We start from the raw sequence: 19,809 nt of genomic DNA on the forward strand, positions 1-19,809 counted from the left end.
TATTAACCTTTGGTACTTAAAACAATGTTAAAGGAGTCTTTAAGACATTGAGGAAAGATTTAAAATAACCTTTTCTAAGTCAATTTTTAAATCCTAAAGGCCACATATATCTTTATCATCCAGGTTTCTAAAAATGCCAGCTATCAAATTTGATATTAAAACAGGATGCCTCACAACCTTTGTGTAATAAGGCACAGTATAAATAAAATTAGAACATCACGTCTGTCCTTCCTCAATCTTCCCTATTTGTAATATTTCCCTAAGCAGAGATGCCTGACAAATTTCCCCTCTATTGCTCACATGTGTCCACTTTTTGCATCAGATCTATTTAATTTTGCAGGTTAAATATTCAGAACAAAATGGGAGTAAAGATTTTTAGAGCATTGATTTCTAAAGAATTGAGAGGAAACTTGAACATAATACATTTCGTTGCCATCAATCTCATTCTACCTCATAACAGTCCATACTTTTGCTTATTTCTCCGTATGATAATCTTAAACTTTTATAGAGCTTATAATTCACCACCTGTCTTCATTTTATCAGATCCTCACAACGATCTTTTGAGGGAGAAAGGGTAGTTGTTATGCCCAGATCTATATATATTCTCATAATATATATGTATGTATATATGTGAATGTGTGTACACACATATGTTTGTATGTGTATGTAATGCAGTGTACCTATATTTTAGTCCTCCTTCCCCGAGATGAGGAAGTGGAGATTGCTACACAAAAGTTTCATGGTGGGTCAGCTGGTCAGAGAAGGAAATGCTGGAAGAAGGAAGATTTCTGAAGCTTGTGGCCCTCACTGCTCTGGCTTGAATATTGTTAATAAATGCTGCCTTTCATATACACAGGAAGTCAAAGTTGGTGCTACTGATATTGGCTAGCTTGGTACAGGCATAGAACAGACCACTCTGCAGAGATATGTTGATGAAGCTTAGGGATCAGCTAAGTGGTTGAAAGCTATACTTTACGGGTTTTTGCTGTTCCAGTGCCTTGGAATTTGTGAGATGATGCATGAAGTAACAATTCTTCTGAACAAAGTTGGTGTTATCGTTTCTTTTTTGACTTGGCAATAGGAATAATGGCTTTCACAATTTATGCAACCAAAGAGTAAAATTCCAGTGTAAGTTACTTTAGATGTAAGCAATGGAGTGATAAATCTTGGGGGGTGGGTAATTAGGAATTCAGTGTCAGTGCAGGAGTACTGCAGTTCACAACAGATAATTCTGAAAAGTTGCCAAAGATAAAATGTTTGAGCTCATTAAAGCAATCCAATAGAAAATTATCCTCTATTTTGTAAGATCATATGTTAATAACAAATAACGTCTATGTCTATACATTTCCTACTTTAGAGGCTTGCTTGTGTTTTTAATGTGATGCTGTGGTGGTGTCAAGGTCCAGTAAGTATAGTAATAATCATTACAAATTGATTACAGCACTGGGCAAGAGATAGCACATTCACTGTTGCACGAATCATAGCCTTATGTGTATCACCACTAAGTGGACAAAAATCATTAGGCATGCAAGCCAAAGGTGGTCATATACATAGTAACTCGGAGACTCGAAATGTTTCATCTTGATTTTTATGGTTTCACTTCTGAAATTTAAAAGTGACCTTGCCGAATAAAATCTCAATGTTTCTTCAATCAAGAAACCTGCCCAGGATTTTTGATCCTAGACTAGTTCCACTTAACCTGGGCCAAACAGAACAGGTAACCCGGTCCGTTTGTTATCCTGTCCCCTGAGTTCTTTGCAGGATGCGCTGGAACTCAGCAGGTGTAGACCTGCCCTCTAGTGGATCTGGGTGCGCGACGACTTAGGTTCAACGTCTGCTGTTATCTGGCTTGACAAGGATTATTAAACTCAGTGGTCTATAAAAAGTGACCTGTTGGGGGTCTGGGTTAGGTGCTGAGCAAGTGAAAAATTCAAGAGGCAAAAGAGAACCTGCGGCTGAAGGTAATGCCCGTTCTTCAGCTTCCATCTGGGGACGCGAGGCTTTTAATTGTTCCAGCCCCTCTGGTTGCACACTTGAACGGATGCAAAGCCCTCCCCTGAGCTCTCCTTGCACGCGGGCGCTGAGGCAAACCCCCACCGGGATGGAACTTTGGGAAGTGGGCCCGCGGGGCCCCGCCCCGCGGTCAGCGCCGAGCAACCGTGACTGGCTTGCAAGTGAGGCAGCGGGGTCCCCGCGTCACCTGCCCAGATTGTGACGGCCGCCCAGCGGGAGCGGCTTCCCGCTGCATCGTCGGGTCGCTCAGACACCTCGTGGGCCCAGAACATGGCTGCGCCTGCCCGTTCGGTCCGGGCTAGCGGCTGCTTCCTGAGGACGCGCGGCCGGCGCGTGGAAGCTGGCAGCTCTCCCACGTTTGCGCCCGGCGGGAGCGTAGAAACGCCGGGCACGTCTCCGGGGTGGCCAAGGGGCCGCCGCAGGGCAGGTGGGGCCGGGACTGGCGTCCCCAGCCGAAGCCCCTCGGGGCGGGCGGTCGGGCTCCGCTCATTTCCGCCGTTCGTGCCCGGGCGTGCAAGTGCGCCTGCGCGCGCGCCCCTCGCGGCGGAAGTGGTGGCGACAAAGCTCGGTCCGCCTGGCCCCGGGAGTGCGGGGCGGGCCCGGGGTGCGGGGCGCGCCGGGGCGGCGGGCGGTGGGGAGGGCGGAGCCCAGGAGGCGGAGGCGGGAGCAGACTAGCACTGCCGCACCGAGCCGCCGGGCCGCCCGAGGCCAGTCCCCTCACCTGCTGCCCATCCCGCCCCGCCCGCCTTCCCGGTTGCCGCCCCCACGCCGGGAGAGGCGCCCGTTCGGCGCCGCCGCTTGGCGAGCCGCTCCCGCGAGAGCGCGGGTGAGTCCCCCGCAGTCTAGAAAAGGGGTCTGGGGCTTTGCGGGGCGCCCGGATTACCTCTTGTCCCCCGTTTCTAGAAACTTCCAGGTCCTGGGGGCGTCCGGGGTACCCGGCTGGGGGCGTCTCCGGGGCGCTGCCCCGCCCCGCCGGCGTGAGTGGGGGGATGCGGGCAGCCAGGGGGCGGGCGCGGGGCCTGGGGGGCGGTGGGCGGCCGTCCCTTCCCGCACCCGTCAGCGCCGCTTCTCCGGTTTCTCTTGCAGATGCTGCTGTTAGGGGTGGTGGGCGCAGCCGCGGGTCGCGTGGCCGGGAGCGGGGGTGACGGCCTGGGATTCCGGGGGCCTCTCTTCTTGTCCTCCTCTCCTCTCTCTTCCCAGTGTGGCCGTGGCTGACACTAAAGACTTTGTAGCCATCAACCCAAGTGCAGTTTCGATGGAAGATGAAGGTAAAGGCCCCCGGCAGGCGGGTTGCAGCGCGGAGTTGAGGGTGTGGTGGTTGGCTTTTAAGTTGTCTGTCTTTCGCCACCTTTTTAATTCTCTGATTTTATTTTTTCCTTTGATTGTGAAGTGTCCAAGGAATTGCTTTCCTAGGATATCTGGCTTTTATTTTGGTAACATAGGGCGTTTCGGAAATTAAGGTTCTGTAGGGTGACTGAGCTTGATTCTGCTTTTCCGAGGAACCTGCTTCTTTAGCTTAGGGGATGGAAAGGAAGTTTTCATTTCAGATGGCATCTGCATGTTTCCATAGTCTCTGAGAGAGGAATCACTCCAGGGGAAGTGGAAATGGGGAGGGAAGGCTCTGCATTGCATCCCTGTGTATTTGCATATCAAGCCTTGATTTGGTGTAACTGGATTCGTTTATAAGAAAGAAAACGATTTTTTATTAAATGCAGCTTTGGGGAAAAATTCGTTGCTTTTCAGTTCACAAAAGTCAATTCTGATTTTAACGAAATATTATGAGGTGATTTCTTAAAGTTCCTTCTCATTTCAAAACATGCTTTGGGAGGTTGACAGTGGAACCTGTTTGTCCACTGTATGCTGCAAATGCACTGGATTATCATTCACATGTTACTTGATTCCTTTGGCCTTATAAAATATTTAATGCTTTTCATACACTGATTATTTTCTAAAAGCATTGAACAACTCTGAATCAATGTTTTCCTCTCCTGAAACAAGCACACTTATTCTTTGGACTGACTTCTGTGTGATAATCTTTTTTCATTTATTCCTTTTTTTTTTTTTTGAGTGGGGCTGTAAGTTGCTATGAAAGATATTTACAAATTACATTTTGTTTTCATGTATCTTTGGTTTTTAAAATCTATATCTGGTACAAAGGAGCTGCAGTTGGGCTTGCTGGCTGCTTTCTAATTTGTTTTTCTGTTGTTGAAAATGTAAGCTTGATCTAAGTAGGACTAGTTATTTTAAAATAGACTTTTCTTATATGCAATAACCTATTTTGCTATCTGAGACATCTGGGATATGAGGGAAATATGATGAAAGGCATGATTATCTTGCTTAATTTTATTCTCGATGGATAATTTGTGGAAGACATTTTCTGAAATACTCATGTATATAACTGCAGCGGACTTTTACTGTCTAACTGGATCTTTAGAAACAGCATTCGAAAGCAATATTTTTTGTCTGATGGTATGGAAAATCAGTTTTCTGAGGTTTTTTCCATTTTGTCTTTTAGTTTATAGATTGAAGGAAGGCAGATCCTTTCTGTACAAGAGACAAAGAATATTAAATGCATTCATATACCTGTTTCTTGGTAGTTGAATCTTAAATAACATGTTAAACTTGAGCTTCTGCTTTTAGAATGTTACCAGATTTAAGAGTGTAGCCTAAAGTCAGTGGATTGTTAGATGTTGCTTTTCTGTTTCTTGATCTCTTAGGAAAAGGAGCATGACTAATAAAGCTGGCTCTCATTGTCTGTTCAGGTGGTAGGGAGTGGTTGTGAGATGGGAGCATGGTGCACGCTTGTGTCTGAGTCTCTGTACTCTATGGCCAAATAATGATTTGGCCTCATAGTAAAAGAGTATACAATTCTTAAAAACTAGTGGAGGTTTTCCGCCTATTAATGATCGAGGCCATTTTGGTCAGTTTCTCATTACCATAACACCTCTTTTTCTTTTCTTAAACATTTTTAAGAACTTGTATATAGCCTAGAAATTTTCAAAACCAATTGGCCATTTTGAAATACATAGATTACTGTCGCTTTCCTTTTTACAGTTAGTATTCTCTTTTATATGAGATATAGTAACATCTTAGGGGTGTGAAACAAAAACAGACTGGAATTATACCTTAACCACCAAAAGTTGTGTGATTTTAAGCAAATTAACCTTTCTAAGCCTCTGTTTCCTCATCTATAAATCGGGATTGGTAATACTTGGCTTACATAGTTAGGAGGGTTAAATGAGAAACTCTGTAAATTCTCTTGGAAGAGAGGATGGCTAGCATTTAAGAGCATGCACTGTGGAACCAGGCAACTTGATTTGAATGCTGGATCCCCACCTACCATCATTTGGCCTTGCGCACATTAGTAAGCATTTTGTCCTTCAATTTCTTTACCTGTGAAATAAAGATATTGATAGAACCTACCTTATTAGTAGCATTTAGGTTGTTAGCATTTAGAATAGTATCTGGCATATATAGTAATGCTCAATAAATGTTAATTGTAAATAGCCTAGCCCAGTGTTTGCATACTAATATGCCACCTGCCATTAATGTTGTTATGACATTGAATGATTTTTTGGTTAATAAAATTATTTATTTATTTATTTATTTAGGGCTGCATTGGGTCTTTGTTGCTGCGCGCGGGCTTTTCTCTAGTTGCAGTGAGCGGGGGCTCCTCTTCGTTGCAGTGGCTTCTCTTCGTTGCGGTGGCTTCTCTTGTTGCGGAACGCGGGCTCTTGGCGCACGGGCTTCAGTAGCTGAGGCTCCTGGGCTCTAGAGCGTAGGCTCAGTAGTTGTGGTGCACGGGCTTAGTTACTCCGTGGCGTGTGGGATCTTCCCGGACCAGGGCTTGAAGCCGTGTCTCCTGCATTGGGAGGCAGATTCTTAACCACTGCGCCACCAGGGAAGCCCATGACATTGAATGTTGAAAGGGGGTACAGTAGTGGCCAAAATGCTGTGTGTGAAGTTTTCATTGTTAGGGAGTGGGTGGATTTAAGTGCAGAATTTTCTATAGTGTAAGGCTTTAAGCCCGCAGAGATGTTGGGGCTCTACCAACAAACCAGAGGACAGTGTAGAAAGAGACAGGCTTGGATTTGAATCCGAATAGGTAATTTTTTTCCTCTCATAAATATCTCATGAGTTACTGTGTTTCTCAGCTTTTTTAGCTGCTGAGTTTTCCCATCTGGAAATGGGATAATGACCTCTTTTGGAGGGTGGGTGTGAGGAAAGAATGAAGCCTGGTATGTAATAAAGTGCCTGAGAAGGATGGTTGATACACAGTTAGCCTGCTGAGTGACTGAGTGATTGCTGCTGTTCCCCAGAAACAGAGACTCCTTCAGTTGGTGTGTAGGTAAGTTCCGCCTACCTCTAGGTGTGCATAGGATGGAATTGCTAGTGGCCCTGGGAGTGGGAGCCTGGAGGTCCTTAGGGAGTGTGCCGTGTCTGCAACTTCATCCATGTGGCTCCTTTCAGCCACGGTGCTTAATTTCTTTTGGTACTTCAGTTTCAGTTCTTCTGGACCTTTCTCCCATGGCCCATTTAAACTTTCTTGGCAAACCTTGATCAATTTTTAGCCTTAGCCTCCAGGATGCATCATGAATACTTAGAGTCAGTCACTAGAAGTATCTGAAGTATTAGTTTCCTGGAATTTCAGGGACTGGTTCTAGACTTCCATTCATGGGTTAGGATTTTATCCACATCCTTTGGAACTCCTTTTTGCATGTTTATCACAGATCTAAACAGATACCATTTAGGAATTGGAGATGCACAAGTAAATGGCTCTTCATCTGATGTTTTAAAAATTAATCATTTGTATGTTTAAAGGGATGGCTTATTAGAAAAGATATTTCTAGCTGGAGAAATTTGCAAATAATTTCTCCTTCCCAGTAATGGACTTTTTTCTTTGGAATAAATTTGGTCTGTTTCATAGAAAAAACACTATAAATTTAATGCACATGAAACTATTTAACATAGCCTTAAATATAGAAATATAATGATCTTCAAGATTTTAGGACATGCTTAATTTAAGGTTAGAGGCATGGCTAATCCCTCTAGAATAAATTCCCCTGATCATTTTGGATAGCATGTGAAAATGATAGTACGTTTCTTTACACTTTACTTTTTATTTATTTATTTATTTATTTATTCATTTATTTATTTATTTATTTATTTTGCGGTACGCGGGCCTCTCACTGTTGTGGCCTCTCCCGTTGCGGAGCACAGGCTCCGGACACGCAGGCTCAGCAGCCATGGCTCACGGGCCCAGCTGCTCTGGGGCATGTGGGATCTTCCCGGACCAGGGCACGAACCTGTGTCCCCTGCATCGGCAGGTGGACTCTCAACCATTGCGCCACCAGGGAAGCCCCTACACTTTACTTTTTAAAATAGTTTATTACTCGAGTTCAAATTGTTAGTCACTAGAAATATGTTAAGAAAAGATTGTGTTAGGATAGTTGGAGGAACTGTAAGGAAAAAGGGATGAGAAACCATATTAATTGTATTTCTTTAACTAAAAATAAGAAACCAGGTTATAAAAATATTTTATATCTTTAGGTGTGGAAAATATAATTTATAATGTTTGCAGTTTTGTTGATAAAATAATATTCTTAATCAGTATTTCTAGAAAAGAGTTGAAACTAAAAGATTATATGATAGCATTTGATAAACTGTAGTAATTTAACCCAGAGGAAGGATGCTGCAGAGAATATTTGTAAGTAGTAGTCTCCTGACAGTTGAGTCCTAAATACGTGATATGTCTTAATGTTTTTATTATTCATTTAATGTCATTAGAACTCAACTCTGTTAACTGAAGCAGTATCAATCAGAATAGTCTCCTAGGGAACATTTCCCTTGGAGCTCAAGGCTGATTTTCTTTTGAGATCTTGGTTAACCGTAATCTGTTTATTAACAAGGTCAATTTTTGTTTTAAAGCTGGAAAGAACACCTTAGCTTGATGGTAAAGTTAGCTGGGAAAATTCTAAATTACACCATTGTTACATGTAACATCTTAAAGATCTCTTTGTATGTTCAAAAGTTCCTCCCATGTTTACTTTGTTAAATAACAGGTTCTTTTTATAGTGATTTCAGGCATCAGTTGTGACAAGATTATTTTTACAGTTTTCATATGGACAAGTGTTAATAAAAGGCGGTAGAGTAAAAACTGGTTGGATGAACTCTAGGTTAATGCCATCATTTCATACAGGAAAGGATTTCTCAGAAAAAAAAAATGTCAGGCTGTCAATGCAATTTCCTTTATATGGCTGGTATTTATATGCATTGGTTAATATGTCTTCCGTCTTCAAGGTTTTAAGTTAATATTGACAAAGGTATACATCTTAGAATTACAGTCATTCCTTAGTATCAGGGGATTGGTTCCAGGAACCCCACGGATATCAAAATCTGAGGATGCTCAAGTCCCTTATACAGAATGGTGTAGTAATTTACGTATGGCCTGTGCACATCCTCCCTTATACTTTAAATCATTTCTAGATTACTTATAATACCTAATACAATCTAAATGCTATATGAATAGTTGTAAAAACCAATGTAAATAGTTGCTAGCATGCAACAAATTCAAGTTTTGCTTTTTGAAACTTTCTGGAATTTTTTTTAGTGTTTTTGATCTGCAGTTGGTTGAATCTGCCACAAGAACCTGTGGATAAGGAGGGCCGAGTTACTCAAATTGTGTTCAGTTAGATTAGTTTAGACTAAGCGTATTGGATACATTTAGAAAAAAATTGAATGAAATGTTACAAGGCTATCATAGGTTATGGACAGAGAAAGACAGTAATAGCAGGGGTCAGAAACATCATTTTAAGATGGTTGTAACTGGGCATCTAATTCAACTTCAATCTCTTTCTTCCTGCATCAGATGTTAGAGAATGTGTGAATTGGAATTATGTCTTTAATATTCCTGTTAATGATAATTTCTTGGTAAAGGGAGGTCTTTTGGCTTGACTTTTGATCATTTCATCAAGTTACTGACCTAAACTTGTGTCTCCCAAGAGGAAATAACAGAAATTTAGCACAACACATTCTTTATTCTTTCAGAAAACTCTGAGACGTTGAAGGATCCTTGTAGAAATTATTTTCATTTATTTATTTAGTTACATAAAATGAATAACCTGATAAAGTTGGAATAGCAATAGGACCCTGATACTGAATATATTTGCTACCCTGTACTGGTGTTTGATTTCAGTTCTTTACAGGAAAACTCAGAAATAATAAGGCAGAAGTATTTAGGATGTTACCCATAATACTTTTCTTGATCATTATTTTTTTGAAACTGTGAAGTATAAATTAAGACTTTTGATTAGGTTGTGAATTTCAGATACTGGATTTAAAGTTATTTTGATTGTGATGTCTTAAAGTCAAAAAGGACAAAGCACTCCTAAGAACCATTAATATAATGAAGTTCTGTTCTCTGCCTAGGAGAGAGATCAACTTTATTTTTTAAAAAAATATTTATTTATTTATTTGGCTGCGCTGGGACTTAGTTGCTGCACGTGTGATCTTCATTGCTGTGTGCGGGATCTTTAGTTGTGGTGTGTGGGATTTTAGTTGCAGCATGCGGGATCTAATTCCCTGACCAGGGATTGAACCCGGACCCCCTGCATTGGGAGTGTGGAGTCTTAACCTCTGGACCACCAGGGAAGTCCTGAGAGATAAGTTTTAAAACAGATCCTGGATTTTTTTCTCATCTTAAAGCCTTTCATTTACAGTATAAATAAATTAACGTTTTTGTGCTGTGTATTATGTTATGAATGTGTTGTATATATATATAAATATATATGTTTGTATGCAGTTATTTCACTAGACTTTGTTTGACTATCTGTTTTAGAGTTTCCCTAGTGGAATGTTTGCTGTACCTACCTCTGGGTTTAAACATTGGGAGGGGCAGAAATGCTAGTTGGTTCATGCTTTCTTTGGGAATCTTACCTTATTTCTTTCTTGAGTGTCAGTTCTCCGTTCCCTTGAGCAGGCAAAAGTGGTGCATGGCACAAGTGCCAGAAATAGCATGCGAGCCACTTTTTAATGGCACGTGAACTGATCTCTCCTGTGTCCTTTTCTTAATGCTTGTCAGGGCTGCTCTTTACTGCAAGTTAACATCTGAGTGAAAGTGTCTGTGATGGGATGGGAAATTTCAGTTTCCTTTCCCACTCCAGAAAAGGAGGATGTGGTCTTTGCCGACTACTCTTTGATATCTGCCAGCCCCCTACCCTAGAGGTTGGTAGTTCAGTTATGATATCTTGATGTATACCCTTAATTCATTTGAGGGACCAAGAGAGGTGAAATTCTTCTGATTTCTACTGGTAGTAGAAAAAAGGCAGGGAGTTGGCCTTGTGTCTACATTAGAATGATGGGAATGGAGGATAGGGATGGATGAGAGAGACATTTTACTCCTAGGTAAAACAAGCAGAGCTTGGGCAGTATCTTGATAACAGGGAATGAAGGGAAGGGTTGAGTCAGAAGTGACTACAAACTGTTGAGCCAGTGCAGGTGGGTGAGTGGAGGTGCTGCTGACTGGCTGAAGGAGTGAGCTCACGTGGGCACTGGCCAGAGGGAGGGTGTGGGAGGTCACACTGTCTGTGTGTGGAGAGAGGTTTGTTTTAAAATCGAACACCACTTGGGCTAGAAGACCAGGGTTCAAAGCAAGCTCTCGAGGGCAAAGACCCTCAGTTGTCCCTAATTCAGTTTGAACAGGGTCTGGCACGTAGCCCTTGTCTGTTGAATGAAAATACTGCCTTCTTCACTGTAACTCAGGGGTTCTCAGCTGGGGACAGTTTTGCCCTCTGTGGGACATTTCCAATGTCTAGAGAGGTTTTTATTAATCACAACTGTGGGAGGATGCTTCTGCCATCCAGTGGGTAGGGGCCAGTGATTCTGGTAAACATCCTGTGATTGACAAGACAGTCCCCTGTCCTCACCAAAACAAAGAATTACCTGGCCAAATGTCAGTGGTGCTGTGATTGAGAAACATTGTTCTAGCCAAAGGCAAGGAAGTTAGCTCCTCTAAGCGCTGATTTCCTCACTTATAAATAGATAATAATGACTCTACTTCAGGCTTTTTGGGATCAAATAGGGCAGATGTGTAAGTGCCTGGCATGAAAAAGCTGCTCAGGAAATACTAATTTCCTTTACCTTGGTTGATGAATAGATTTAAGGAAGTTATTTTTGTCATTGGTCTTTTAAACAACTTCTAATTTCAAGGCTTCACATATTTTTCTGAGACGAGTGGGATGCCTAGCAAAACTATAGTTGCATTTATTATCTTAATGCTTTTCTCATGGTTTCATCAATTTATATTTTTGACTCTACTTTGGCTTGGGGTTTGAGTATTTCATGATTTGTTTCTATCAGTAGGCAAAAATGTTAAAATCTGGATTAAAAGTTTTTACCTAATCATGTAGGTTAAATTCATTATTTTACTTGCTTTCAGAACTTTTACTATTTGAAAGCAGTATTACTGTTCTTTGAAATTAAGACTGAAGTGTTCTGAGTTACTTGTTTTGGAAAATGCCAGACCTCATATGTCTGTGATGTCCTTTACCTTTTTATCCATTTACAGAATTTCAGGTAGGGTCCTCTCAGAAGTCAGCACTTTCCTTCAGATAGGTGGCTTTCTTTTGCTTGTCAAGTACCTTTTTATTCTCTTTTGTAAAGTGTGGACATTACCACTGTCTGTTCCACTCATGTTAGGGACAGGACACATGTATTTTCAATTCTAATACAAGAGACCATTCCCTTGAAAATGCATTCTAATCATAGCCTCACTGTGTTTAATGTTTATTTACATGTACATAGTTGTGTGGCATTCTCATTTTTGAGGAGTCCTTTGCTGGTACTTTGAGGAGTCTTTCCTTTAGGAAAAAAATCAGTTCTGTCTCCCTATGCATTAATTTTCCCATATATCACATGAGATTAATAAAGTAAAGCTGATTTTGTGGCAGCAAAGAAATTCTCATTCAACTTAAATCTATAGGATTCAAAGTTGGTAGCTTTTGATGCCATTAAGTTGTATCTGACCACAAATTGCTGGAAAGGCTTGCACAGCTCCCTGTTGTACCTGTAGCCCTCTAGGTCAGGTAAGTACAGGGTGTGAAGAAGGCCACAGTCATGTTTTTGATTTCATGAGGGGTTGGTTTGCCATAGCCTGTAAAATTAAGTCCATCAATAAACTGCTGCCTGAAATGAATGCCATTGGCATAGGAGGTAGTAGGAGAAGGAATTAAGGAATCTATCATTTGTTTGTATGGTTGAATTACTGGCTAGTCCATAGATTTCAAGGACAGTGATTCCTTTAACAGAGGAGGACCACAGTCTTTTAAATTCTGATATTACTGGTAAAATAATTGGTGCTAGCTGAAGGCTTTAAAAAACAGTAGTTGTATGTTTAATAATAAATGTAATTTTTCACTTGTAATAATTCATTTGTAATTAATATCTTCCTCTTGTGAGGAGGTACTTTGAAACTGCAAACATCCTGCATCTCATCATACTTTTTTAAAAAATATAAATAAATAAATTTATTTATTTATCTTTGGTTGCGTTGGGTCCTTGTTGCTGTGCGTGCGCTTTCTCTAGTTGTGGCGAGTGGGGCTACTCTTCGTTGTGTTGTGAGGGCTTCCCATCTTGGTGGCTTCTCTTGTCGCAGAGCACGGGCTCTAGGGCGCGTGGACTTCAGTAGTTGTGGCACGTGGGCTTCAGTAGCTATGGCTCGCGGACTCTAGAGCACAGGCTCAGTAGTTGTGGTGCACAGTTAGTGGCTTAGTTGCTCTGCGGCATGTGGGATCTTCCTGGACCAGGGGTCAAACCCGTGTCACCTGCAGTGGCAGGTGGATTCCTAACCACTGCACCACCAGGGAAGTCCCTCTATTGCCTTTAGCTCAAAATAATCCACATGCCAAAGTGGCACATCTTGGGGAGACCTGTTAGAACTCCTACACCCTCATTACTTCTATGTTTATTAATTGCAGTTCTGTTAAGGAAGAATTGTCCTTTTTCCTCCATTTACCAATGGTCCAACTATTTATTTACATGGATCTGTGGATATTTATTTTACCATGTGGGTTAAAATCCAGTGTTTTGTTGCTCAAATTGTTCCAGCTTTGGTTATTGAGAACACATTCAAATTTGCCTGCTGTGTCCTTTTTACAGCGTACCCATCATTTTGTGGGTACTAATTCACTTTCTGGTACCACAGTGTGTTCCCCATACGTCTCATGTTTTTCCTGTTTGCGCCAGCCATGGAATCAACCGTTTTTCCAAAGGAGGCAGATTCATTTTATTGGAGAGTGGTATCTAGAAACCAAGATTTGGGTGCCAGGCGTGCTCAGTACTGTTGGGGTGTTACTGTTTCTAAGTCTTCTCAGTAGACAGAGCTAGCACATACATGTATAGTAATACACATTTGTAATTTACATAAAATATATTTTTATTTCGTTATCTATCCATATACATGTAGATTAAAAACCATGAGTTCATACTGATGCTGCCAGTTCCAATCCCATACCTCAGGGTTCATTCCAGTCCCCACCCCCCCAGCTTTTTCCCTTTCCTTTTACTTCCTTCTCCAGAGGTAAGAAATCTGTTCTCATCCACAGTGTATTTACTTATTTGTTCAATCTTTGTGCACACACACAAAAGTAGTTTCAGAATTGCTAACCTTTTCCCCTGTGAGAAACACATTAAAAAAAATTTTTTTTCTAGTAAGATGAAGTAATTACCTATACAGTTTTCATCATTTTTTTATGTGTTTTTGTTGTCTCAAATTAATTTACCCTTTTTATGTTGAGTTTGTTACCAAATTGAAGTTGCTATAGTTATTTTTTCTACTTTTTTTTCTCCCTTTAACCTTTTTGCTATAATAAAGTGTTTAAGAACCTGTTCTGATAAAGAGTTGCAATTTTCTGAGTCTGTCACCTTACTGGAAGTTCTATGTACTTCTGCCTTTTTGTTTCTGGTAGATGGCAGGTCTAGTGTTGATTAACTCCCTCAGCTTTTGTTTGTCTGGGAAAGTATTTGTCCTTCATATGTGAGTGATAAATTTGCTGGCTAGAGTACTCCTGAGTGACAGTTTTTATCTTTCAGTGTTTTGAGAATGTCATTCCATTCCCTCCTGGTTGTAGCGTTTCTGCTGAGAAATCTGCTGGTAGCCTGAGTGGGGTTCCTTTCTAGGTTACCTTTAAAATTCTTTCTTTGTCATTGATTTTTGACAATTTTAATATAATATGTCTTGGAGAAGGTCTTTTTGCATTGAGGTAATTAGGTGTTCTCTTAGCTTCATGGGCTTGTATATCTGGTTCCTTTCCCCAGGTTTGGGAATTTCTCAGTTATTATTTCTTTAAATAAACTCTGTTTTCTTCTCCTTCTCTTCTCCTGGCATACCTATTACCCTAATGTTGCCCTTCCTAAAAGAGTCTGATAGCTCTTGTAGAATTTCCTCATTTTTAAAGTATCTTATTTCTTTCCTCTTCTAGTTGTATCATTTCTAGATTTCTGTTTTTGAGACAGAAATTCTCTCTTCTATATGGTCTGCTCTTTTTCCAGTGCTTTATAATTCATTCTTCATCTTGTTTATTGAGTTCTTCGGCTCCAGAATATCTGTTTGGGTCCTTTTTAGAGTTTCAGTCTCTTTGGTAAAGTGTTCCTTCTGTTCATTAATTTTATTCCTGAGCTCATTGAAGTGCTTTCCGTTTTCCTGTAGCTCATTGAGTTTCTTCAGGACAGCTGTTTGGAATTCTCTACCAGATTGCAATATTCTGTGACTTTAATTTTGGTTTCTAGAGAATTGTCCTTTTCTTTTTTGTGGTACAGTGTTACTGTGGTTATTCACGGTGCTTGATGAGTTGTTCCTCTGCCAGTGCATTTGAAGTGGTGACCGCCTTTCTGCTGGATTCTGAGCACTTTCCATCCTCCACCACCTCTGTCGGAGGTGTGGCTTCAGTGCTGTCATTATTTCCTCTTGTGCCTCCAGAGTTGTTGGTACCTTGCTTCTGCTAGTGTCACTGGTGTTATGGTGTCGCTACCTGGTGGTGCGCCCCAATGGTGGGCTCGTCGTTTGCGTCCGGGATCCCCTGAGTTGCAGGCTCCGCTGCTGTGGGAGGGGAAAGGAAGTGGGTGGGGGGAGTTGAGGTTGCACAGATGCCTCTGCTGTGTCGGGTGTTGTAAGGTGTGAGAGCTCAGCTACTGCAGGTAGGGTGTGGGGCGTGGAGATATGGGTGCTTCAGTGGCTGGAGGGGTGTCATCTCAGGCCCCACAGCTGCTGCTGCCCAGTTAATCTGGGGACTGCTGAGGCCGGGAGGCTGGAATCGCATTGTGTGTACTGCCTCCCCTGCTATTACTGGCTTCTCTGGGGCTGAGGGCTCAGCTGCTGAGGTGGTAGGGTGGGCACTGCAGGCAGCACCTCCCCTGTGTGTTCCAGTCCACTCACCTTTATGTGTACTAATGTGTGGAATTCTCCGGCGTCCTGGTGTGTTGGGCAGAGGCACTTTTTGTTGCTTTGTGGCTGTTTTACTGGTTGTAGATTGAAAGGGAGAGACAAAGGGAGCTTTTCACTCTGCCATGTTGCTGATGACTGAGAAACACGTTTTTAAACTAGAGTACAGTATTTGTCTTCAGCTTTACAGTACAGTCTAAATCTGTTTTCCAAAGTTACTTAGGCTAGTTCTTTTCTTCCCGACCTACTTCTGTAAGGTTGTTACTCATTTGTAATAAAATTATGTTTATTAACTGTTTGTATTCTCTTTTAGTTTCTTTCCACATCCTGTTTGATTTTTAATTTTTTAAATCTTTTGAAGTAAATGGTGATCATATCCCTCCTCCATATCTGTAATGAATATACCTTCATAAAAGGGCTGGATTTGATTAAAGTTAGGTAGAGCTGTAGTGTGCTTTGGCTCATAGTAGTTTACTTGAAAGGAACTGTACTCTGGAGATCATTCTTTTGGGCTTGCTCATCTGGTTCCTTAGTTACAGCTCTCATTTCTACATCTGCACTTGGAAGGTTGTTCTATGTATGGTCCCATGACTATAAGTGCTTGAAATCAGTCCCCCAATTAATCTTCTTTATTCTGGATGCATAGTTTTAGACCCAAAGTCACCTACAGACTGAATACTAATTCTTTTATTGCTGGGGTAAATCATGACTTAAATTATTTTGTGGATCCTGTCCTTTACTGTTTTTCTTTTCTAAGATATAATTCATGTACTGTAAAATCTGCATTTTAAAGTACACAGTTCATTGTTTTTTAGTATATTCACAAGGTTATGTATTCATCTAATTGCAGAACATTGCTGTTACCCCCGAAAGAAACCCCTTACCCATTAGCAATCACTTCCTGTTCTCTCCTTTCCCCAACCCTGGCAGCTACTAATCCACTTTTTGTTTCTGGATTTGCCTATTCTGAATATTTCATGTAAATGGATTCATACAATATGTGACCTTTTGTGTCTGACTCTTTTCATTTTAGCATGTTTCCAATATTCAGCCATGTTATAGCATATATCATTTCTTTTTTTTTTTTTTTTTTGGTTAAATAATACTCTATTGTATGGATATGCCACATTTTGTTTATACATTTATCAGTTGATGGACATTTGGGTTGTTTCTACTTTTTTGGCTAATATGAATAATAATGCTGTGAACATTCGTGTACAGGTTTTTGTGTGAATATGTTTTCAGTTCTTTTGGGTGTATACTTGGGAGTGGAAGTGCTGGCTTATATGGTAATTCTATGTTTAATTTATTGAGGAACCCCTACAGAGGTTGTATCATTTTTTCATTCCCACCAGCAGTGTGTTGAGTGCTCTGATTAATTTCTCCACATCCTCTCCAACACTTGTTATTTTCTTTCTTTTTTAAAAAATTTGCCATTGCGTAGGGTATGAAATGGTATCATATTGTGGTTTTGATTTGTATTTCCCTAATGACTAATGGTATCAAGCATCCTTTCATGTGCTTTTTTTGCTATTTGCATATCTTTGGGGAAATGTTTATTTAAATCCTTTGCCCCTTTGATTTTGTTATTTGGTTTTTTATTGTTGAGTTGTAAAGATTCTCTTTGTATTCTGGATCCTGCGTAACAGTATGTACTATACCTGGACTTGCACAGGCATACAAACAGGTTTGTGCAGAGGTGTTTACTGCAGCACTTATAAGACCCTTATCAGACATAGGATTTGCAAATATTTCTCTCATTTTATGGGTTTTATTTTTGTTTGTTTTCACTTTTACATCTCACAAATTCCTGTCTTTACTAATGTAATCTGGGGTCATAAAACTCAATTATTATGCTATATTTATTATATAAATGTTCTTTCTCAAGATTTGGCTTTGGATTTTTGCATTCAATTTAGTAACCATACTTACAACGATTATTTTCATTTAACTAAATATTTAATTGACTTTCAAGTTCCTGCCAATCTTTTTAGGGTGTGGTACAATTTCCTCCACTAGAGCACGCAAATGAGAATCACCGGAGAGTTTTTTGGTAAATTCACATTCCCTGGCTCTACATCCCACGTAGGAATTCTATGTGTCTAGGACAGGCTTTGCATGACTCCCCCTCTGGCTTCAGCCTTATTGTACCGAGAGTTGTAGCCAGAATGGCTGCAGGGGGAATTGTGGGAGAAAGGGTGGGGGAGGAGGTAAAGGGAGGGCTTTAGGAAAGGGCTTCCTGAGAGTAGGAAGAGTTCCTGGTTTTCCAGTAGGTCCGGGTGATGCGGAAAGCTTCTCTAGACTGCTGCCCCTGCCACCCTTATCTCCAATCTCCAGTTGAGCTATTTCTCTCATTTTAGATTGTCTTTTCACTTTCTTTCGTGTCTTGCAGCACAAACTTTTAAAATTTTGATGAAGTCCAATTTATCTATTTTTTTCTTTTGCTGTTTGTCCTTTAGATGTTATAGCTAAGAAACCACTGCCTGCTTCAAGGTGATAAAGATCTGTGTTTTCTTCTAGGAATTTTATAGTTTATAGCTTTCACTTGATTCATTTTGAGTTAATTTTCATATTTGGTGTTAGGTGAGGGTCCTACTTCATTCTTTTGCATGGAATATCCAATTATCCCTGCACTAAGAAGACTGGTTTTTTCTCCATTGAATTGTCTTGGCACCCTTGTTAAAAATCAATTGAGGGCTTCCCTGGTGGCGCAGTGGTTGAGAATCTGCCTGCCAATGCAGGGGACACAGGTTCGAGCCCTGGTCTGGGAGGATCCCACATGCCACGGAGCAACTAGCCCCGTGAGCCACAATTACTGAGCCTGCGCGTCTGGAGCCTGTGCTCTGCAACAAGAGAGGCCGCGATAGTGAGAGGTCGGCGCACCGCGATGAAGAGTGGCCCCCGCCTGTCACAACTAGAGAAAGCCCTGGCACAGAAATGAAGAGGCAACACAGCCATAAATAAATAAATAAATAAAATTTAAAAAAAAATAAAAAAGGCAAAATTCCTTTAAAAAAAAAAAAAATCAATTGACCATGAATGTATGGATCTATTTCTAGACTCTCAATCCTGTTGCATTGACCTGTGTCTGTTTTGTGCCTGTACCACACTGTTTGGATTAGTGTAGCTTTTGTAGTAAGTTTTGAATGTAGGGATTATGAGTCTGCCAACTTTGTTCTTTTTTAAAGATTGTTTTGTCTATTCTGAGCCCCTTGTATTTCCACATCAGTCGGCTTGTCCATTTCTATAAAAAAGGCAGTTGGAATTTTCATAGGCATTGAGCTGACTTGCCCTTTAAGGATGTAATGTTCTTACATAGGTACAAACATAAGATCTTCTTGAACATTTGGGTATCATTTTATTCTAGGTAACTGTACAAAACGGCTTTAAAAGTTTGAGTTAGTAATATTTTATTCCTCCCTTCTTTGCCCTTTTCTCCAGAGAATAACTTACTTAGTGGTTAGCGGGCAGGGTTGGGGTGAGCTGTATCAATCATTCAACAAATGGTGGAGGGACAGTTAGCTAACTTCTGGTTAAAAAAAAAAAAAAAAGTAAAGCTGGAATGAGAAAGGCTTTTTATAAAAACTAAGCATGAGATGAAACCCCAAAACCATAATGCAAAACATTGATCATATAAAATTTTAAAAAGAAAGAAAAAAAAGTAAGTAGCTAAACTGTAAACCAATGATTAAAAACACTTGAAACAAATGACAAAAATCTACTTCATACAGAATGCTTTTTATATCTATAAGAAATAGCCAGTAACTTGTAGGGACAAATGGCCAAAGGACATGAACAAATGTTTCACTGAAAAAGGTTGCAGAGGCCAAAAGATACGAATAGGTCACCAACTTCAGTAATGAAGAAATGAAAATTAAAATAACATTTTCCATTCATCAGACTGGCAAAGATGAAAAAATGTGGTTATGCTTAATCTTGGCTGTATTGCAGGGAAAATAGAAGCTCCTGACAGATATTGGGAGTTCATTTGACACAATTCCTTTGAAGAGCATCTTAGTGATAGCTGTCAGAACAAAAAATAACACCCAACAATTCCACATTCAGGAATGTATCTTGTATCTGTACTTGAATAAGCATATAAAGAGATTTGTATAAAGATATAGTATATTTATAACATAAATATAATAGCATTTATAGTAGCAAAAATGGGAATAACCCAAATGTCTGTCATCAGGAGGACTAGTTAAACTGGAGCTGTACTGTATAATGAAATGCTTTGTGAGCCATTAAACAAAATTGGGGCAGATCAGTATGTGTGGTGAAATAGAAAGAGGTCCAAGATGTACTGAGTGAAAAAAGCAAGTTGTGGTTATGTGATTCCATTTGTAATGAAAGCAAAA

General features: G+C 40.5%; 2 protein-coding genes across 5 annotated transcripts in view; one reads left to right on the top strand and one right to left on the bottom strand.

Annotated features, from left to right (window-relative positions):
* Nucleotides 1-2,311: 2,311 nt before the first annotated feature.
* Nucleotides 2,312-3,249, bottom strand: LOC113609346 (proline-rich protein 2-like). The gene is made up of 2 exons (XM_027086480.1): nucleotides 3,144-3,249; nucleotides 2,312-3,102 (listed from the first exon to the last, which is right to left on the bottom strand). The coding sequence occupies exons 1-2, from the start codon at nucleotides 3,247-3,249 to the stop codon at nucleotides 2,312-2,314; spliced, it is 897 nt and encodes a 298-aa protein (XP_026942281.1).
* Nucleotides 2,657-19,809, top strand: part of ATP2C1 (ATPase secretory pathway Ca2+ transporting 1) — a 102,446-nt gene continuing 85,293 nt past the window's right edge. The window contains exons 1-2 of one of the 4 annotated variants that reach the window (XM_027086605.1): nucleotides 2,722-2,839; nucleotides 3,100-3,281. In XM_027086605.1, the coding sequence (XP_026942406.1) occupies nucleotides 3,276-3,281 (6 nt within the window). In that variant the 5' untranslated portion in view covers nucleotides 2,722-2,839; nucleotides 3,100-3,275. Of the gene's footprint in view, nucleotides 2,840-2,984; nucleotides 3,282-19,809 lie in introns of those variants that run through there. The other 3 variants (XM_027086607.1, XM_027086608.1, XM_027086606.1) reach the window with 3 other exon arrangements.

The sequence above is a fragment of the Aethalodelphis obliquidens genome, unplaced genomic scaffold (genome assembly GCF_003676395.1).
Source record: "Aethalodelphis obliquidens isolate GAN/ISIS:26980383/991018 unplaced genomic scaffold, ASM367639v1 scaffold56, whole genome shotgun sequence".
Taxonomy (NCBI): domain Eukaryota; kingdom Metazoa; phylum Chordata; class Mammalia; order Artiodactyla; family Delphinidae; genus Aethalodelphis; species Aethalodelphis obliquidens.